Source organism: Phalacrocorax aristotelis, chromosome 6 (assembly GCF_949628215.1).
Source record: "Phalacrocorax aristotelis chromosome 6, bGulAri2.1, whole genome shotgun sequence".
NCBI classification, from domain to species: Eukaryota; Metazoa; Chordata; class Aves; order Suliformes; family Phalacrocoracidae; genus Phalacrocorax; species Phalacrocorax aristotelis.
In genome coordinates, this window is record NC_134281.1 from 33,493,257 (window position 1) to 33,515,380 (window position 22,124).

Below are 22,124 nucleotides of genomic sequence, written 5' to 3' on the forward strand. Positions count from 1 at the left end.
AGCAAGGACCCTTCTCCAAGGGCACAGCCAGGAACAGACTTCAGGGAAGGACCTTCTGCTCCTTCCTCCTCTTGGGTGGGGGTTTTGTTTGTTTGCTTTTCTGGTTTTGTTTCTGCAACATTTTTGCTCCCCAAAGGGACACCAAGGAGAGAAGTCTTTATCCCAGCCCCATGGGGTGAGATGGACCACCGCATCTGTCCTTCTCACAACCCACTGATAGGGTTGGTTTTGAGTTGTTTTACAAATGGCTGTGCCAGGCCACATCTCCGGTATCATCACCTGTAGTCCTGCAAAAGCAGGGTTCAGGGTTTCTCAACCTCCATCCCCCTCTCTCCCATCCCTTTGTTGATGGATGGGGGATCTCAGCACCTGGCTTCGCATGGCGTCTGGCTGCTGCTGTGACAGCACAGCGTGCAGCTGCAATTTTGCCTTTAATGCTCTTTATTTCACGCCAAGAGGAGAGGAGCTGAAATTACTTGGGTGTCTGGGAGCATAGAGGTGCCTGACTGAGAGCTCTCATAGCTGATGCTCACCCGGGGAGATGGGAGCTGTCAGCTGAAGCTGGTGATGGGCAATTGGAGGGGCTCTGTTGGCTCAGGGATGTCTCCGTGTTGGGTCTTCAGGTGGGGATTCAGCTTGGAAGGATGGGGTGGGAGATAGTAAGTCAAGCCCATGTCTCCAGTCCACAAGATCAATGTTTCTTTCCCTTGCTAGCCCCTTTTTCCCCATCCTGGGATGGGAACAGGGGTGCTGTCCCCAGAGCAGCTGCTGTGTACCGGGAGCACCAAAAGCTGCTCAAGCCACCAGGGTCCGAGTACTGCTCTCAATCTGTTTTTCAGGGCTTGGATCCCAGACTGGTTCAGAGAATTGGAGGGTCCTGTCATGCCCACGAGGTGCTCATGGGGGTGGAGGAGAGGGCAATGAAGTGGCCTTCATCCAGTGTCAAAATCCCTCCCTTGTCCCCCCTAACTCCTCTTGCTGCCCTGTCCTCACAGCACGGGGACAGTGCTGTGCCAGCAGCAAACTAATTGGGATTATTACCTGCTTATCCTTACTTGTCAGGGCTCCTGCCTCATCAGGCTTTAATTATTATTATTATTATTTACTTCTTACCTGGTGTGCTAAGAGAGCGGAGCAGGGCCGTGTCTCTCTGGGAGCTGCTCCTGTGAAGCACAAGGGACTCTGCAGGACACCTGTTGCAGGGGTCCAGCTGGGGCAGCGGAAGGAGGGACAGAGGATCAAAAGGTTCATGGTCCTCCTCAGATACAACTATAGCTCCTCCAGACCCATCCAGGAAAACAGTGTAAGCACTGAGACTTCATGCTTCACACAAGCCCTAGGGCTTTACCTGCCCCAGCTTCATCCATGATCCCTGAGAGCAGAGAAATTGGCTCCTGCCTTTCTCTCCGTGTTGTTGGGAGTCTCTCATGCTCTCTGCTTGTCAGATGAGAGAAATTTCTCTCCCCCCGAGAGCCAGCACACCCTTGCTCTGGGACTGCCCTAAAAACCCAGACATTGAAACCCCTGTGTGCACCTCCTTCCTTAGCAGCATTGCTTCTGTACTGTCCTTGACGCCATCGAATGACCTTCCGATCCTGGGGTTTCTTTTGCTTTTCTTGCCATCCCAGGCATGCAATGAATTCACCACCCACGTGATGAACCTGCTGCGTGAGCAGAGCCGGACCCGACCTATCTCTCCAAAGGAGATAGAGCGGATGGTGAGCATCATCCACCGCAAGTTCAGCTCTATCCAGATGCAGTTGAAGCAAAGCACGTGTGAAGCCGTCATGATCTTGCGCTCCCGATTTCTGGATGCACGGTGAGGTCACTCCCCCAAACCTTTCTTGCCCCATACCATGCGGTATTGTTCAGGCCTGGGAGAGGTGTTTTGAAGTTCTGGAGTGAATCCAGGCCCATCTGAAGGGAAGTGTCTCCTGGTCTTGAGCTGCAGAGGCTATTTGCCTTCCCTACCCTTTAGTTAACTGTGGCTCAGCAACGGAGGGGACAGCAATTCAAGCCAACCTCTGCTTCAGGGAAGCTCCTTGGGAATTGCACATGCTAGTTTTCCACTGGCAGAAGGAAATTCTGTGGCATATTCCAGCAAACCTCTGTGGTGGGAATGTGCTCTTTACTTGGGGATGAACGCTAATCCTTCAGCCCATCCTGTGCCCTCTAGGTTCCTATTCTTCTCCTTCTGTTTCAATTGTCCCAGATTTTCAATTTGCTGTAGAATTATTTGACTCCCCAAGCTGGTTACATGCAGACTGTGGCTTGGGCTTCAGCTTGGGATGGAGAGCAGAGGCAGCTACACTGGGGGTACAAGGGAAGGGGTAGCAGCAGATGGTGCCCAGCTGTGAGTGGAACAGACTTCCCCAAGGATGATATCCATTGCTGCTTTCTCAGCACAGAGCTTTGCAGAGTAGCAGTGATGTCTTTAGCCAGGGCAGCCAGGTGTCAGGAGTCACCTTCCCAGGTGGAGGAGCTGGGTGTCAGTTTTAAGACTCTTCTGTGAGCTAGAGGTTACAGTGATAGTCTGAGAATGAGACTTACTTGCTTTGGAAGGTGCTGAGAGAGAAGTCGCCAACAAGGTACAGATGAGAAGGTTCCTGGCCGTAAGTCCATGCACTCCATGCTCCCAGGAGCAAGGGAAGGAGGGAGGGAAGTGGGAGAAGTCAGAGTATCTAAAATTGCTTTCCTGTTTTGGATCCCTGGCATTAATTCCCTTTCCTTTTCCTTCGGTTTTCCCCTCTTTCTTCATGCTAAGGCGGAAGAGACGAAACTTCAACAAGCAGGCTACGGAAATCCTGAATGAGTATTTCTATTCCCATCTCAGCAACCCTTACCCCAGTGAGGAAGCCAAAGAAGAGCTAGCCAAGAAATGCGGCATCACAGTCTCACAGGTGAGAGAGCCCAGAAATACAGCAAAGACAGCTACTGCTAATGGGAAATCTTAGCATGGTGAAGGGCACTCCGGACCATGGTCAAGTCAGTCATGTCCCAGCGTTGAGCAGTTAATTACTAAATGAGTTTAGCACAAGTTTTAGTGTAAATGGATGGGGGAGCAGACGGCAGACTTGCAGATTGAAGCCATGGATGGAAAAAGAGAGTTTGGGGGAGGATTTGGAAGGGATGAAGACGACATGGAGTGATAGCTGTGTGTGCAGCTGAGGTGTTAACAGCACAGAAATGATGTGGCATGACCCACAGAGGCAAAGTCTTCTCCTCAAGGAATTAGCGCTGAGCTGGCTTGCAAGAAGAGCTTGTTTGAGCTGAAAGTCCATTGTCAAGCTAAGGGTTTTGAAGGCAGTAGGAGGAGTTGCACAGGTTTTGCTTGATAAGGTAGAATGGACATGGTCCTGGTGGGAAGGGTTTGGGTCAGACAATGATTATAGTTTGTGCTCAAGGAGGGTGGGCTTCCTCAGGGTCATTTCTCTCTGTCATTACTCTTGTGCTGCAGAACATGACATCTCCCTGACTTGCTTATCCTTCAAAGAAAGGTGGTCAATAAAGACAAACTGAATTATTTCTGTACATTCAAGGCAGCCACATAGTTCCTGGAGTCTGTAGCTTTGACCTGGGAGCTGCTGGGATTTGTGAGGAGTGCAGTCCGTCCTTGAAGTGTTCAACCATACATTGCTCAGGCCTGCCCTTCTTTATTTTCTCTTTTTGGAGCAAGCGGCATGATTGAAAGCCAATCTATATGGCCTCTGGTAGTCTTGTTCTCATGTGAGCTTAGCACTCCCTCTAGGCTCCTATTGCATTCCCCATCTTGGGCCGCTTCCCAGCCCCAGGCACATGCCTGTTCATCACTTGAGTAAACTGAAGACAGCAGTAGCATCTGGTGTCCTTGTGAGAACATGTCTGCCTTCATCAGGAGCAACAGTATCCAAGGGTAGGTGTCGTCACTATGTTGAATGCCTGCTGAGTGACTCTGCATCCCCTGGGTCAAAAGACCCAAACGTTGATTCTGCCCAGTTACCTGCGAGAGACAGCACATATTGGCTTAAGTAAAACTACAGCTGTTCTGATGCTTCTCTTCTCACTTTTAATTCATCTGTTCGCACTTACAACTTCTCCCTTGCAAAGAGAAAATGCCCAGGAGAAATGCTGCACATAGGATATTTTTTGACCATGCTGTATAAGGCTGTAGTGTGCCTGTCTCCAGGATCTCCCTCCCTTCTTTGTCCAAAGAAGGTAGAAACGAACACACATCCAAGTCTCTTTTGCTGAGGCTAAGTGGAAACATGGGACAACATGAATCTCTGCAAGTCATGAACAGAGCTCACCTGAACTCCAAGGCTGTCTGGGGTAGGCAGGTTCTTTGCTTCACAAGTTTTAAGATCAAGATGGATTGTGGTGTCTGTTTATTCTGACTTCCTTTCCTGTGGCACTCAGAGGAGTTCACCCACCAGCTCCAGCATCTGAAGCTGGAATAGCTGTTGTAGAGAGATGGCTAAGTGGGAAGATCACAAAGGACCACATTGTCATTAATGAGAAAGCTGGACCAAGAAGTGGTACGTAGCTCTGCACAGGCAACACCTGCTCCTGGTGCCATTGAAATACTCCCAGATATGGGTTGGGTGCTGGTCTGGGTTGCTACCTTTTGTCTCCTGGGGGTTTTTGCAGGTTATATTTCCTTTTTCTTGCTCTGCAACAGCACAGGATTGGATACGTGCAGTTCAGTAGTAGGTGAATTGGTGGATGAAGCGAATTCCGTGTAGTGCTGAATGCTCTAGGAGGATTGCAGGTAGAAAGCATCATAGAAATAAAAGCATATGGGTCTCAGTTATCAACACCCAATCCAAAACAATTTCCCTAAGATGAGGAAAAAACTATGAGCTTCACAGGATGAACGTCCAATATTGTCTTCTGTGTGCTTGGGCAGTCCATTTGGAAGGGGGAGCACTGGTGTACGTGCTTACCAGCAAGCAAAGGGGGAATATCCTTGGAGTCCCACGGAAGGTTGATTTGCTGTCTCAAGATTGCAACTCCAAGCAATCCTGGCACTATTGGAGCTCTTCTGGGAGAGTTGCAGCATCCTCTGGCATTTGCCCATCCTCTTCATCCTCATGAGCTTTCTCAAATAAGGGCAGTAGCAGCTGGAAGTCGTCTTCTGCCTCTAGAGACCTTCACATAGGAAGACATTTCCCTGATTCTCTGTGTTCGGTGTTGTCAAAGAAGAAGCTGAGAGCTGCTTCCCAAACTGTAGGTTGAATATTTCCCATGTCTTCTCTGAAATTGTTAAGTGTGACATAGCGCCTACAAGTAAACAGGGTTATCATCAGCAGAGTACTGAGCGGGATTTTGGGAATGCTGAGTTCATGGTGGTTCAGGAAGTACCCTGACATTTTCCCTGGGAAGCAGTTCTGGCCAGATACCACAGCCTGGTTTCACAGACTTCAGAGTTATCCTTTCACTGCGCTGAACCTTTGACATGCAAGTTTTGAGGTATTCATCCAGATACATGGTAGGTTGTCCAAGCAGCCTTTCTGTCAAAGCGTTCATACTACTGATCCCAGGATATCACCCTGACAGTCTGCGGGGATCACTGCTTGGACCTCTCCTTGGGGCTTTCTGAGGTTCATGCATTGCACTGCTGCAGTCACAGGGAAACGGCTTTTGCCAGGGCTGGCATGAGCAGAGCTGCACCACTTCATTCTGCCTTCAGATCTGGCCCATCATTTTCAGCCACCACCATGACTTCTGAAGAAGTTCAGCTTGCTTCTTTTTTTTTTTTTTTAGATAAATCCACTAGCCTCATTCAGCACAATTCTAGCCATTTAGACACATCAGGCTCATACTGGTCTCTGGGCAAACACAGTGGAAACATCTTCTCCCCATTTCCAAAGGATACACTTGTTCAGTGGGACCAAAGTTATGTCTTAGGACAAGCCCTGTGCTCCCTCTCCAGCCTTCTCCTGAAGCTCCCGGTGTATGTAATGGCTCATGGTAAACCATACAAAGCTGAGTTCAGCTGAATGAAGAGCATCCACTTCTGGCCTTTTGCACTTATTTCACTCAGCTGGATCAGATGCAGAGCTTCAGTGACATCAAGGCAATTTTGTGTGTCAGCCAGGCCCAAGTAAATTGGTTAGGTGTTTTCCCTGAAAGCCACACTGGCTTCTCTAAAGGTAGGAGAAGGGGCATCTGGGAATCAGGGCATCTGTCCCTGTCAAAGGGACACAGTGGGGCGGCAAATAAAAAGTTCCAAAATGATGCATACTGATTTTCAGATTGTGCAATTTCAGAGTCATTTCACTTTCCCAGCTTTTTTTAAATCCATCTGTTATTTCCATGGGGTGGGTCTAGTGGATCATGTGGAGCATCCCCTTAGTCCCATCCATAGAGGAACCAGACACATCCGCACAAATCCATCCCCAAGGGGGTCCCACCACCTTTCCTGGGCTTGGTGTGGCATGCACGGTTAGAAGATCATCCTTTCACGGCTAGGAAACAGGATGGCGTGGAGTGGGGAGAATATGCACTGCTTAACCTGAACTAATCCACCTTCCTCACCCAGCCGTACTCTCCAGAGCCGAAATGTTAACGTCTTTGTCTTCTCTTAAACTTGCTTTAGGTATCAAACTGGTTTGGAAATAAGAGAATCCGGTACAAGAAGAACATAGGTAAATTTCAAGAGGAAGCCAATATTTATGCTGCCAAAACGGCTGTCACGGCTACCAATGTGTCAGCCCATGGAAGCCAGGCTAACTCACCCTCAACTCCCAATTCAGCTGGTTAGTTTTTGGTTTTTTTTTATTTTGGGTCATTACTGTTCGGTTTTTTGTTTGTTCCCCCCTTCCCTCTAATCTCTCTCTCTTTCTCTCCTTTTGGTTATTTCAATTTTTTATTTTCTGGTTTTGGTTGGCTCACTTTTGTGGTCTTTAAAAAAAACGAAAGATGGGTTTGGTTTTTGGGGTTATTTTGTGGAGGTACTTTATTTTCTTTACCTTTTTTGTTTGTTTGTTTTCTCCCTCTTGTTCTCTTTTCTCTTTCTTCTCTTCCTTTTCCCTGTTCTGTTTTTTGTTGGAAAAGCAATGTGATCAGACCTTGTGACTGACGGTGCCGCGTTGGGGGTTGTATGCATGGATGGTAAACACAAACCCAGAAAAAATTATCCAAAAAAAAGTTGCTGGGATTGCTTGGACTTTGGGGGGAGAAAAAAAAAAAGAAAAAAAAGTCCTTGCATAATGGTTCTGTTTCACTGGGGCTGAAAGCATGAGTGGCCCTAATGGACAAACCCCAGCATTTCTGGGGTGTCCTAACTCATGCCATATTGGGGGTTGTTTCGGGTAGATTTTTGTTCGTTGGTTTTCATTCTGTTGTGGTTACCTTTGATTGCTTACGTGACAGTGTCTGGATCACCTGCAAGAGTGTGCTCTGTGTGAATTTTATTTTCCCTTTGTGTCAGTGTGATCCAGGGAAATCCATGGCTCGTTCCCCTTCCCTTTCCCCCTTTCCTGCCCATTTGCTGTGGTTTCCATTTGTTTGTTTTCAGGGTCAAAGGCACAGAGCACTTTGCCCAGATTTCAACTCCTCTGCTAGAGAATGATGCTTAGTTCATGCGTGGTACCTGCCACAAGGACAGCCGACCCAAAAATGATGCCAGGCTGTGGTCAGCTGGTTGTGCTCTGCTCTCAGGAGTGATGGAAAATTAGGAGTTGATTAAAAGAAGGGAAAAAAGTGATCTTCATGGGTGCCATGTACTTCGTTATCCATACAAATATTTGTGTGCCTTTTCTTTTTAGGGGTGGGAGGGAGAGCGGGAATGCGTCGCTCTTGTGCCTTTGAGCTTGGTGTTTGCTCATGGTACTGGGGCATGATGCTTGCTGTTATCAGGTAGGCTACTAAGAGGAAGGAAACAATGTGGGAGCAAAGGGGATGGTGGGCAGCTAGAAAAGCTGGATATTAAAGAGACCACCAATGCTTACTCCATGCTGGTTGCTGTCAGGATGTGCTTCTGTAGTGAGCACAACCCAGCCTGTAACAGGTATCAGAGGAATCATACCCCAGAAGCAACCCAGTTCTGGAGGATTTGGGTGGAAGGTGGAGAAAGCAGAGCGAGGGGTCGAACAAGGGGAAAAACCAGCAGTTCGGAGTTTCTCTCCCAAACCAACCCCGCAGTGGGAGGGCAAAGGCAGTCTGTTACCCACAAGCTAATGTGGTAAGCAGTGGTTGATTGCTCTGTGCTGGGGAGCTCATCCACACCTCGCAGGGACTCGTGTGGATGGCTTGCACAGAAGCAAGTGGTAGAAGGCTTGGTAGAAGGTAGAAGGCAGTTGGGCAGCAGAGAGAAGTCCCTCCCTGCACACAACCCCTTAGTTTCCAGGAGACATGTTACTTGCTAGGGGTCTGCCCCCGAGAGCCACCTAGAGCAGAGATGTTGCAGCTTTTGACTGCAGGTCAGAAATACTGCTGGAGGCATCCCTCCAACCTCCTCCTCACCCAGGGCTGCCTGTGAGTGAGCTGTGCTGCCTGCTCTGGACACAGCAGAGTTTTGCAGGGACAGATGGATTGCATTAATTTTGTTTCATTCTTTTCTTTTTGTTTTCTTTTTCTTTTTCTTTCATTTTCCTTCAATTGTTTCAACTGCTGAAGATTTAGCTGCAGTTTTTAAATGTCATCCTTTCCAAACAGCTCCCTCAAAATACCTGGTCAGGTGGAGTCTCTTGATATTAAAACCCCTGTGTAGCAAAGGCTGGAGGATAGAGAGCAGAATTGCATGTGCTGAGGGAGATGCCTACTTCCTGTGATGCTGTCCTGCAGTCCACATCAGCTTGGACTGAAGAGACACAGCTTTCTTTCTTTTCCTTTCTTCAACTGGAGTTGGATCCAAAGGTCTGGAATAGCAAGGGAAGAGCTTCAGATTGCTTAAATGGGTTTGGATCTGGCCTGCATGTAGTGGAATAGGCATTTCCCCAGTGCCTGCCCAGTTAAATAGTGCTTTGGTGCAAGGCTGCTTCTTTGCCTTCCCCACAAGCAGTAACATGGCTGTTTCAAAGACAAATTGGCTAGTACCCTGCAGTAAACAGCTAAGATAATCCCTGGGTAACACTATGCTTTCAAGGAAGGACAAACAGTCTTGCTATTAACATGTAAGACTTGAGCTCCTGGGTGCTCTTTCCGGCTCACTTGTCTGCACTCGAGAAACACTGACCTCTTTTCACATGCCTAATGTGGTGGTGGTGCTAAAGCAGCACATTAGTGCAAGGGGAGCTCATGGGCCATGGGGATCCTTCTTCTGCTAGAAGTAAAGTGTTTCTAACCTGGCTGAGATCCCACCACCTTCCCTGTATGCTGCAGCAGTGGCAGAGCCGTGGGGAACCCTGCTGTCAGCACTACAATAGTCTCTGGGTCAGCTTGCAGAGATAGTGGGTTTGGGTGTCCTTGTAGTCCTTTCCTGAGAAGACAGCTGGAAGGACCTCAGGATTTTCTCTCCAACAGTGACATCCCAGGTTGAGGTCTCCCCAGCTGAGCCATGTGGATGTAACAGATAAGTCAAGCATCCCTGCATTGCCCCATTGTGGTGCAGAGGCACATCCTGCGGACATCTGAGGTTGTGTGACGTCCCCTGCTTCAGGTTATCCTGGAGGTGCTAGCAGCAAGAAGCACACCTGTACATGCTAGGTCTGAAATAACCTGTGAAAGATTTGGAGGATGGTGCCAAGGCCATGAGCCATCCAGATGTGCTGATTTGCCCTGGAGGAACGTCGAAGTGGATGAAGAGGTGAAGGACTAAGATGGATGATGCCTATCCTTTTATACCATGGACTTTTTCTGCTTTCAGATCATTGGCTGAGACTTTGGTGAGTAAGGAACCTGAACAGAGGCTGGATTTGTAGGGAATTTTTAGGACCTTCTGGTTTAAATACATTGCAGGGCATGTGGAAAGAAAGAGAATAGGCAGGGGACAGGTCATGAGAAAGAAGCAACCAGCAGTATAGTCCCTGGAGGGCCATGATGTTGGAAGAGGAGGTGGAATTGGATGCGATGAAACCTGGGACAGGAGCTATATTCATTTCTGCTGTGGCCACACAGGCCCATCTGTTCTTTGCATTGATACCCATGTTACCGGAGATCAGTGAATGGCTACAGTCAGTCAAAGAGATTGGCCACACATTGTCAAGGGCAAGGATTACATCTGTCTAGCCATCTGGCACGTTCAAAGCAGGGTCCCCCATCCTCAGTCACCCAGGCCTGAATGTCAAACACCTTTTCATCCTGAATACGCACGGTTGGGCTTTATCAGCCAGATGTTCAAATAAGCTGAGATGTCTGGCTCATTTGGGCTAACAACTCCCCATCCTCACTTTGATTGCCTGGACAATCTCAGCACAAAAACCACATGGCACATGAAAGCTGTTTTATGTGGGCAGACCCTTTTGCCAACCAGAGTCCTCAAGGGCCACACACAGGTGATGACATCCAGTGAAATCTTCCAAGCAGAGCAGCCAGAATTGTCTTGATCTGTTTTTTTTCCTGCTCACCCTTTTGTTTTGTAAAAATCTTCTTTCAGAGCTGCTGATGGAGGGGATTGTGCTGTCTGGAAATGTACTTCATCAGGCACAGGCCTGATTGCTGTATCTTCTCTTCTTTGCCTTCCTCCATTTGTGGCAATCAGTTGTCTAAAGCACAGTGCTGGAGAGGATCCTGCTTCAGCAGAGAGGCTGTCCTGAATGGGGTCTCACTGTCCTGAGTGTTGGTTGGCAAGTGAAAATGAACAAAAGTCCTTCTGGATCAGCCCGGGCTTTTAGACCTGCTATCAAACTCGGTGGCTTTGTCCAGCTGAGGAGCTACATGGTCCATCAAGTTCTTCTCTCATCTTTGGCCATGGTAGAAACACAAGGAAAAGTTACAGGGGGGTTAAACTCTGTGCTCTCAATAAATATACGTCATTGCAGTTGACTTCAACTAGGAGTCTTGTATACATGACCAAAGTGAACTTCAGTGGTTCATTGTGCTGGATGTCTGTCTTGGTGGTAGGTAGTATGAAGCAGCAGCTGACAGTGCCTTGATTTCAGCTCCTATGAACACCATTACTGTGTTTGTTTATTCTTGATGCCATTTGAATTGTTGGATACTTTAGAGAAAAGGACTTGTTAGAGGTACTGGAAAATTTGAGGTAGAAGTAGAGACCGTCAAAACATTAGAGAAGACATTAGAGGAGCTGGAGAAGAAGCCCTCTGAAGAGCTGGAGAAGTGGTGCAAGAAATACCAGCGGTCAAGCTTGTGAAGATTTTTGAATTGAGGCAAACTTGAAGTGGGTTTTGCTCATCAGAAATGTCAGTGGTGGAAGAGATCCCTTTGCGGGCATTGTTTTGATGTAGGCTTTCACCTAGTGGCAAGAGCTGAGTGCCATAGCCTGTTGAAACATTTCCACTGCTCTTTCTGAAGCTGATGGTGCCCTGACAGAAGCTCAACACTAAGGAATAGTGGTGACAGGTCTTAGGTTTGATAAGATGTCTGGATGATGAAGATGAACCACTGTTCCACACTGCTGCAAGTCATGAAAAGTGTTGGTTTTTCTGGTGGGTTTTTTTTTTGTCTACCCACGATAGCATCGAGGGACTTCCATGCCAAGATAAGAGCCTGTTCCTCCTGGGTTCACAAGCTCAAAGACGGTTGTTACCTCTCAGTTCTTGAGGAGACCCAGATCAAATTATGACCACTGAAAACCTTTGGTGTGTTTACAACGGAGCCTTTCAGAGGGACAGATGCGGATTATGACGGAGCTTCCTCTGGTGGAAGGATTTGACTTGTATTCCTGGATCCTGTCTCCATGGAGGATACCAAAGTCTTAATTTTCAGGGCTCTTCACATTCCTGCCCCCTCTCCCATCCCAGTGCGTTAGCCCCTCTAAGCAATGTCTCTGAGACTTTGAGCCATCGTAATTTTTGTACATGTCTAGTACGTAGACAGCAGAGTGCTGAAGCAGCAGAGTGGCAGCGCAAAGGACTCTGCAGTTACGCCTCTGATACAGATGCATCCATACATGCAGGGCCATTGGTATGTGCATATTTATCTTTGCATCCACAACAGCAGCAAGACATATTTAACGTTTAGATATGCACATATATTGTAAAAATACCCTGTGCCGATAGCAGCGTATATCTTGTAAGTGACATCTCCAGCTCTCCTCGTGATTTCCAAGACACCGGTGCTCTTCAGAACTAGAGTTTGTGGCTGTTTGCGTATTTTTATTTCCTCCCTCCCAGTCTCATTTTTACAGCCAGGTTTGTTAAGTTTCAATAAAATGTCAGTTAAGTTTATGGCATTTTTATTTGTTATTATTGTTATAATTTTCTTTTGGTAGGAGAAAGTGGGATGAAATGTTGCTCTGCTGCGGGCAGAGTGATAGTGCACTGTCAGGTGCTCGGAGGTTCCCAAGTCCTCTTCCCAGCTCTACCACTGATTGTTTGTGTGATCTCAAAGGTTTCTGCTTACTTTAAAAGATTATGAGAATATTCTGTTTCTTGCGAGTGGTAGCTGCAAAGTTCTTAGGTTCTCAGTCACTGCAGGAGTACGAAGCCACATTCCTGCCCTGTGTTTTTCATGCTGGTGGTCAAATCGATCATTCATACTTCCAGTAGGAAGCATCTTTGTGTCTGCCAGCTCATTTCCCTAGGTTTTTTGCCTTTAAAATAGCAAGTAACCAGAGAGGTCGGGAAGTGACAGGAGCCCTTTGCCAGCTGAACAGAGGAGGTGATGGTTACAGCTGCCTTCTGACTAGTCCCGGTTATTTTACGCTGCGCAGTGGGATTGCTCTCTGAAACAGGTTGGGCAGGGTTGACAGTGAGCACAGACAATGAGCTATTCCTGGCTCTGCTCTTTTCAGGCACCGGTGGGAGGGTCCTGATCCAAGACTCACTGTGCTCAAGATGAGTCTTTCTGTTTACTGTCTTGGGTGTGTGTTCCTGTTTTCCTTCAATTCTGAGAATTGCCAGCACCTGACAAAAGAGCCAGTTGCAAAGAGAGCAGCAGAGAGTTTAATGAACATGAAGTATCCAATATAGACCTCTCATCTGCTCCCTGACGTTTCTTGGAGGTGGCTTCCTTCAGAGGAGCCTTGCTGGTCCATCTCCAGGGCAGAGCTGGGGTCTGCCCAGAGTGTTTCTTCGCTCTCCAGCAAAGGGAGAGGGATTGCCAGGCATTTCTCAGAGTGTATGCATGAGCCATAGTTGGGCAATTCCACCAGGACTGTGGTTGCCAGTCTTCGAAGTTGGATGTGGCAGTGGAGATGATGAGAGTGTATTTGGGGTTGGAGCTGAAAGCGTAGCTGACCTGGGCCCCTGAAGTCTCTCCTTTCCAAGGCTAACGTCATGTATATAACCAAATCCTTGCACGTTGAGCTGTCTCACACTTAACGCGCTGATCTGCACGATAAGTTCTGAAATAATCCCATAAACCTTTTTATTTATTTTAACCACCTTCCCTCCTCCCCTGCCTTCCGGTTACACGATGGGTTTGCTTCTCCTGTTCAGTAGTTGAGGAGGTGCTTAGATATCTCAAAGCTGGAAGCAGAAAGCCTTGTTTTTGCAAAGGCGGGATTTTTTTTTTTTTTCCTTTCAATTTATAGGTTTTTTTTCCTGACCCCACCCAGTTGTCTTCACCATTATAAATTTTTAGCGCAACATTGGCGACTGGTGCATGTGGTGGGGAATTTGCTTACAGAGCTCGTTCTTCTGGGGCAGCTGGCCCATGAGGGCTGTCACACCCTTGCATTCTCTCATGGCCCATCACAATGAAAGACACTTGCTGACATGATGGGAGTCTAGCCCAGGTGCCTTCGTGTTTTAGCAAGCCTTTGGTCCTGGTGCACTTCAGTTCCCACCAGTGATGGGTTCCTGATGTCCTGAAGACAAACCCCATTCACTTGCTCCCTCGCAGAGCTCCCCGTGGCTCAGTGGGAGCTCTGGCTGTGGAACTGGATGGTGTTTGAATGTGCACACCCTGCAGAGAGCAGCACAGTATAGACTTACCCACCCTGATATGAGCTTCTCAGAAATAGCAGTAGCGTGGGCCTGGTTTGCCCTGCTGACAAGGCTTCCACTCTGCATAGTGAGGCTTATTTGGGTAATTCTGTTCTTCAGTGCAGCCTGTCGGGTGAACACCTCCAACAACTGAGATTTTCAAAGCTTGCTGAAGGGTTTTGATGCCCTGAAAATAAGGGAGGGGGCTGTCCGAGTCCTCCAGGCTGGGTTTTGTTTGTCTCAGTCGAGAGCATGAAGAATCCTTCCTCCAGCTGAGGAGCTGTTGAAGAATGTTCTTGGCATTGAGCTGTAACAACATGTGGCTTTGAATAACCTCAAGAGTGCTTTTTTTTTTTTTTTTTTTTTTTTTTTTTGCTTGCTCTGTTCTTCATACTACTAACCTGACTGTGTGTTTTGGTTTTGTGGTTGCTTTGCATGTTGTTCCTTCCTCTTGGCTGAGAGTCATGGGGTGGATCTTTTTCCTTTCTGTGATTCAGGTGCCTCACTCTTTCCTTTCCAGGTTCTTCCAGTTCTTTTAACATGTCAAACTCTGGAGATTTGTTCATGAGCGTGCAGTCTCTCAATGGGGATTCTTACCAAGGGGCCCAGGTTGGAGCCAACGTGCAGTCACAGGTAGGGACCCATCCGATGTACTGCCAGTGAATGCATTAGTGTTGGAGGAGCCTTTGATTGTATTGGCACTTCTCCCTCCCGTCTGAAAAGAGCAAATCTCAACCAGCACAAATGAACCAACCAACACTTAAAAAAGGCAAACCAAACCAAAAAAAACAACCAACCAACTGAAAAAAGCAACAGCAACAACCACCAAAAAAATATTAATCCTAAAGAAACCGAAACCAAACACCCAACCAAACCAACAACCATGGTCTTGAGGAGACTTGCCCACACTTTGTGAATGCATTTGGCTCTGGCTTGATAGTCATCCTAGTATGATGGAGAGGAGGTTCAGGAGAACAGGCACGAACTCAAACAAAAGCAGCTGAGGTTTAGGTTCTGCTTGTTTTATTCTTCCAAGGAAAGGGACCAGATGTTTGGACTGGTATCTCATTTTAGAAGGCTTCCACTTACTCCTTTGATGCCAAACCAGGTATCTACGGAAAGGCAAGAAATGCTTAAACAAACAACTAAGGTTTTTGTATTTTTTTTAATTAAAAGCTACCCCTCATCATCTCCCTGCCTCCCCAAAGCACAGGCACTCACACCACCCATCTACACACCAGCAAGACAGAGCAAGGGAGCTTTGAGCAGTGTTACTGGAACTTCAACCCATGCTTTGGGCAAAAAGAATTTAAAACAGCTAGGAGCTCACTCAGATCTCCCACCTCCCATCCGTTGTCCAGATGTGCCGTGAGTCTACTCTCTGGCATCTAAGGCTCTGTACTGTGTTGAGAGATGACAGCCACTCTGACACTTCTGCATCGGGCAAGGAGAGCTCTCTAAAGCTGAAGTTGCTCCCCTTACAGTGCTGGATGTAGAGCAAGCATGCTGTCTGTGGGCAATGAGATGTGCTTGCCGTGTGTACTGCTGCTGGGGCTGGGCTGGGGGAGTGGAGGGAGAGGAACAGGGCGTCTGGAGGAGAGCTGCCGGTGCCTTTGCCATGGTAGGTATATTCCCTTTCTGGGCCCTCCGAAATGAAGGTGCTCGGCCGACACTGAGGATCTCCTTCCACTGCCATGAGCTTCCCAGTGCTTGGGGCCAAAGGGTGGAAGGGGGTAGGGGTAGGAATGTGGGTCCTTGAACACAATGGTGGAGCCAGCGGCAGCAATGTGCTCCAGGAGGTCCCACCCGATGCTTGCCATGCTGTTCTCCATCTCCGTTCTTTTTGTTGAAAGACTTGGGACCAAGGAGAGCATGATGGGGCTGCCAGGGCAGGTGCGGGGGTGGCAAGGGAGGCAGGAGCAGTCGTCTGGCTTGGCTATCACTGCAAGACTAACTGCAGTTCTCTTTTCCCCCTCTTTTAAGTATATATGCCTTTAGTATTCGTATTATAATTATAATTATTATTATTATTATTTGATTTTATCATGCCAAAGATGAACAGCAGTGGCTTTGCCCACTAGCCTTTCATGCACTCTAATTTGTGTTTTTGTTGTCATTGGTCTGTTTAGGTGGATACCCTTCGCCATGTTATCAGCCAGACAGGAGGATACAGTGACGGACTCGCAGCAAGTCAGATGTATAGTCCGCAGGGCATCAGTGTAAGAAAAAAAATCAGGCTCGGGTTCTTGGTTTGTTTTTTTGGGTGGTTTTTTTTCCATTTTTGTTCTCTCACTACCAATTATTTCAAAGCCATAGGGCTCAGAATGCCACTTAGTAGGACTTGTCTTTGCTTTTACGGTCACCTAGTTTATTGCTTCTGTATCGGTCACGCCAATGGCAGAGCTTTGCCCACAAAAAAAGTGGCGACCGGGCAGGCTTTGTGCAGGCAGCTGGCGTCTAGGACTGTCAGAGCCGATCAGCGTTTGCCCGGCACCTGCGGCCACACGCGCTCGGCCGAGAGGAGCTGCTAAACAGGTGACACCTCGCGTAACTGTGGTGGGGAATGTCACCACAAACGCTCCGGTCCAGAGGTGGCTCCACGTGGAGGCCAATGGCACCATCCTGGAGCAACCATCTAAAAATAACCCATCCCTGGCCGGCATCTGAAAGCACGGCGCTGATGGGGTTGGCAGCAATAACGATTGCAAATAAAAGGAGAAAAAAAAACCCACAAAGCCAACCAACGTCAACCCAAGAAAACCTCGCCCAACCGGACCGGGGGAGGATATGAGGGGGAGGGCGGTCTCCAGAGCATCTTCTCCTTGTTCTTGGGTGCGCTGGCGGGTTCTGACTAGCATGAAAATTCGTAGCGACAAGCTGTGTCGCACAGGGGGAAATCGATCAGACACACACAAGGAGAACCCAGTGTAGATTCGGGACAGCAATCCAACTTCATTTCTCAGATCAATCGTCCGCCATCTCAGCGGCAGTGACAGCAAGCTGGGAGGAGAGGGCAGCCTGGAAAAGGAGGCTGCGAGCGCCGAGTGGGTGGTGGCAGTTGTGTCCGGGGTGGCACAGAGGAGGGAGCAGCTGGCCCTGGATGTGGCTGGCTGCCACAGTCTTCATCGAGGACGCCAAAGATTGAGGTGGGGTGGTCTCAGGCTGGGCAGGAAGGTGGTGGTCCTCTGGGTGGGACAGTGGTCCCGCAGCCGAGCACCCTGGCAGGGTGCACTGTCCAGTCCCATCACCCTCCCGGCCAAGGCTTGTGCCATTTGTCACCTTATGTGTGACTGTCTTCAGGCCATTGGTGTGTGCAAGTGGCCATCACCAGCACAGGGAGAGGGTTCAGGGAAAGGGGTGCAGCAGGACTGGAGGGTTGCACTCCCCTCTCCTGCGGGTGCCAGGGCTTAGCGGGCAGCTTGACGTCAGGAGCAGAGGCAGGGAGGATTTGTGAAGTAATGTAATTGAACATGTGCAGATAATTATGTCTCATTACATAAGCCCATTGCAAAAACGGCACTTGGAAATGCCACATGAAAGAGCCTATCGTTCCGCATTAATTTCTCCGTGCGCTGAATTTATTCCCTTTCTGGCTTTTTAATACTTGGAGAGTAAATGAATCGCAGGCTGATCATGATAAGAGATGATACTTTTGTATAAATTAAAATACCCCCAAGGAAAGAGGCTGAGCTGATTATGGTTGCAGTTGGCTTGGAAAATAAAAGTGGGCTGGGTTAAGCCGAAATTTGGGGGGGAGGGTTGCTGCTGGGGGTTACAAGGCAGGGAGGGGGTGATGAGGGAGAGGAGAGAAGAAAGAGGTAGTGGAAACTCAAAAGCTAAATAGGATGAGGATGGATGGGCTGGTATTTCTGGCTGTGGTACTGGGAGAACCAGTGTTACCACAAGCAGTGCTGGGAACTGGTGAGCTGAGAGCAGCAGGGACTCAGCAGCCCCCCACACTTCACAAACAGGGACCGGGGATGGTGGCTTCTGGTGGCCACTCAGGCTGGTTTTCTAGGAGGCCAAGAGCCCGAATTGGCCCAAGCTGGATGTTGTTCAGAGACGGGCAGGGTGGCAAGTGGGCAAAGGGACCACCTGGGTTTGGGGGTGACTCCTCATTTCCCCATAAAGCTGTGGCAGGCATGGGGAGCAAGGCAGAGAGTCCAGAGCTGAGCAGATAGTTTAGGAAGCATCTTCTAGGTTGTTTCTGTCCTGGAATGTTTTGCTTCTCCTATATCCCAGGCAGCAAGCTCTTCTCTGTAGCTTTTATTGTCACTTAATGTCTTCCCATCCAGCTAGGTCCCTTGACAGACCTCAGTTTGTCCACCCCCAAAGTATGGCTGCCCTCTGGGGAACATTGGTCCTGGGCAAGGTCCTGGGGAGCTGCTCGGCGCAGGCAGGGTGGCTGTCTCATAGTAGGCAGGGCTTCCCTGCCTCTCCCCTGAACCCTTTAACACCAAGGACGAGCAGCGGGATGCGGCTAGTGGCACAGAAAGCTGCTGTCCCCACATCACCCGAGCATCCCTGTGAGCTGCTGGAAGGAGATGAGCCGAGACCTAGTCAAGAGCCCTGTCACAAAGATGTCTGCATGGGGCTGAGGTTAAGTCATCCCCAGAGCCTGTCAGGGCTGGGAAGTCAGCGGCAGGTTGCCTGGCTCCACCGCTGCAAACCTTGGGAGGGGAGACAGCGCTCAGGGTTTGCCTTCCTTGATGGAGGATGAATATTAAATGCATGTAAGTCATGACAGCTGAGGACAGGAATCTACCCAAAGCCCTGTTTCCTCCATGGCTCTGCTGCTCGACAGCTGACAGACCGCTCTGTGGGGCAAAAAGGGCTGGAGTCGGTTCCACATCGTTAGCAGGATAATGGGTGATATCCCAGGCATCGTGATCTCTGTGACCTGCAGGGATGGCTGAGGCAGAGCGAGAACAGCCACCATCTCCTTCGCAGGTGGAAACGGCGACGGGCAGCACCAGTCCTGGCAAGGGATGGAGATGCTCTTGGTGATTGAGGGGTGGTAGAGGCAGGAGGCCTCCTGAGGATACCTGGCCTTGGGTAGCACTGAGAGGGAGGAGGGACCCCACACACACCTTAAAGGAGGGGATGTTTGGGGCCTGATGGAGCCCTTTTTACAAGCTTTGATGTTGATGGGTTTTGCATCATTAAGTGAGAGGTGTTATGTGTCTGGTCCCTCTGGACAGTGCTTGTCTGGGGGGGTCCTCACGCGTACCCAGCTGGAGGTCCCTGAGGCTAGGGGTTTCAAAGAATTTAGATGTCCAGGTTCAATCCAGTAGAACCTGAATCTTCATTGTCATAGTACCCTGGAGGGTCCCAACCCAAAACACACCTCTTCCTGCCACTGCCCCGTGGCTGTAAATCCACAAAGTGTTTTAGTTCCCCCATCTGCTAATGGGGAACTTTTTTTCTAAAGAACTAAATTTTCTTTGGTCATCCTAAAGAAAAACGCTTCCAGAAGTCTCTTTTTGGACTTAATTTATAGATCATTTAAACATCTAAAATGACAGGCTATTTTTAAAGTTTGTCAGAGTGCAAGGTTTTTTATGTAAAACTGTTGTTGTGCAGAGCTGTGCCTATTTACAGAGCAGTGTGTGTGACTGTGATGGTGGTGGTCAGTGACAGGTTGTGCCATTGAGTTTTGCATCCACCCTTGTCAGTGAGGATCGCCAGGCAGTGGTACCTGTAGGAGATGAGACCTCCTCACTTGTGCTGAGACCCTTTTGTCTAAGAATTTCAGCCTTGAAAAGAAAGTTGTTGCTCTGTTCCTCAGCAAGCTACATTTCACCATCATGATCATGATCGTGAGCTGGGAAATGGAAGCTGGTCTGGCAGGGCTTCAGGGCCTGAGCTCCATCCATCAGGGATGCCTTGGTGTGTCATGAAGACTGCTGCCATGACCCTTCTAAAGTGATGGCCAGGCAAGGCTGGATTCTCTGGTGTGTAATAAGAGCTTCAGTGCATATCATAAGGAGACTGCGATTCAAGCACTTAAAAGCTCAAAGGTCTGAAACCTCTTCGAGGCTGCACCTTGTCTGTCAGATTTGCTGGTATCTGGTGTGTTTGGAGGCTGACCTGACACCCTGCCCCACAATGGTGGGACAAGGATTTGGTCACAGGAGATGGAATGTCGAGACAGCCTCCATGCAAAGCAGAAGGTGCCTTTAAAAATTGACAGAAAGTCATCTCCCAGCCCCACGTAGGAGGCCTGGGCAGAGAGCCCACCAGACTTGCTGGAGGTGACAATAATGTTGTGAGACCTGTGGAAACAAAGGCACCAAAACCAGTTGCTTCAGCAGTCCATCACCAGGACTCCACCACTTGGACAGCTACCAAGGCCTTCCTTGTGCTCTGGCACCAGAAGGTGACATGTAGAGATGTCCTGGAGACTATTGCTCTGTCTTTGGCTTCTCCCCCTCCTGAAGAAGTCATAGCTGTTGTGCAGGGGCTCCTCAGAGGGTCTGTGAGGAGCAGCAGCCTCCTCAGAAGACTCTTTTGTCTTCGAGGGAGATCCCAAGGGATTTACCACAGTCGGATCCCAAGCGATCTCCTTACTTTGAAAAGAGGCAGGGCTGGCTGGCTGGAGTCAGATGCACCCTGCACGTGGCTTGGTCCATGCCACAACAGGGTGGCCTCCAGGAAAGGAGGGATGAGGGTGGGTGGTACCTGCCTGCCCTCTGCCTGGGGAGGGATCCAGCCTCCTCATGGACATCTTGTCCATACCAAAGGATGGCATCAAGTTGATAAAAAGCATGGTCAACCTTGGGGCCTCCTTTCCATCACTTGACCGATAACTTGGGGCCTTCCCAGGCTGGGGAAGCCAGGAGGGTGTGGGGTCTGTGGAGGGTACCCCGATCTAGGTGAGCCTTTCCCCAGCATCCTCTTGTCAGTGGATGCCACCAAGGTCAGCAGCAGCAGCATAAACTCCTGCAACACATGAAGGCTGACTCCTAGTCTCGAGTGCAGTGGGGCTCCCTGGTGTTTTGGGGCAGGGTGCTAAACATCAAGGCACCGCAGTTGCTGTCTGCAAGACGTTCTCTCTCTCACTCCTTCCAACCGCGGCTGGCACGCAAAAGCCTTGCTAAAAATAGTTGAGCACAATAGGGACGGAGCCCTGCTCTGCACGCCCCCCTCCGCTCTCCCCCCTCCTGCTCACCGTAATGACCCTGCAAACACTAAATGGCATCTGAGTGCATTAAGCAGCAAACTCTCCAGTGACATAGCAATTACGGCTCTGAAATAGATTTGGTGCGTCACGGAAGATAAGGGTTTTGAAAGTTTCTGTTGTGATTATAGCTTGTAACTCCAACAAATAACAGGCTTGGTAATAAGAGGCTGCCAGCACAGCTATTGTGGTTCTCTCTCACTGATGGCACGTAAATTGCTATTAATGTCCTAAGTGTACTTGAATATGCCAGTCTCGGGGCGGTGGAGTTGGCTCGGTGTCTCTCTTTACGTGGCCTGTCATTGTCAGGCTGATAATCTACAGTAATTGCTGCCTCTTGCAGTGGTCCAAGACATGTAAGGGTGGATATTGCATCTCGGGGAGCGCAGGGACTGTGGGTCGGAGCCCGGGTGTGGATGGAAGTCGGTGGGGGTGGTGGGCACGGCAAGCCCAGGGTCTCTGCAGGTGGGAGGCACACAAGGCTGGTAATGTTCATGCATAGTCTGGTTTCATGCTTGCACCCAAGGTGAAGCGGAATGGGATTTGCTAACCTGCTAGCAAGTTCAGGTTCCTATTTCTGTCTTCCTTGCTGTTGCTTGAACCCCTTTGCAAGGGAGTATGTTTGCATGCACCCATGTGCGCATGGAAGAACACACAGGCCTGTCTTTTTTGCTTTGTGCATGTCCCGCTGTGAGGTGGTTTCATCCCTCATAACATGGGTTCCCACAGCTCGCCTGTGGTCAGTTCTTTGCTCCCACCTCAGATGTCTCTCAGGCAGGCAGGAGCTGGTCGGCAGCATGGACAAGCCCCTGGCAAGTCCCCGGCTCGGCACCTCGGGGCAATGAGGCTTTTCCTACCCTTGCCGCACCTTGGGGGTCTGCGGGGTACCAACTAGCAGGGCCAGTGATGGATGCCCTGTGCCAGGAGGCAGCGGGACAGGCAGCCAGAGAGGGCAAAGCAGCCTGGGCGTGTCT

At 49.3% G+C, this 22,124-nt stretch overlaps 1 protein-coding gene across 2 annotated transcripts in view; it reads left to right on the forward strand.

Annotated features, from left to right (window-relative positions):
- Positions 1 to 22,124, forward strand: part of PBX1 (PBX homeobox 1) — a 131,874-nt gene that overhangs the window by 106,691 nt on the left and 3,059 nt on the right. Inside the window, exons 4-8 of one of the 2 annotated variants that reach the window (XM_075097000.1) lie at positions 1,629 to 1,819; positions 2,765 to 2,900; positions 6,578 to 6,737; positions 14,491 to 14,603; positions 16,100 to 16,189. In XM_075097000.1, coding sequence (XP_074953101.1) covers positions 1,629 to 1,819; positions 2,765 to 2,900; positions 6,578 to 6,737; positions 14,491 to 14,603; positions 16,100 to 16,189 — 690 coding nt within the window. The remainder of the gene's footprint in view (positions 1 to 1,628; positions 1,820 to 2,764; positions 2,901 to 6,577; positions 6,738 to 14,490; positions 14,604 to 16,099; positions 16,190 to 22,124) is intronic. The other variant, XM_075097001.1, reaches the window with a different exon arrangement.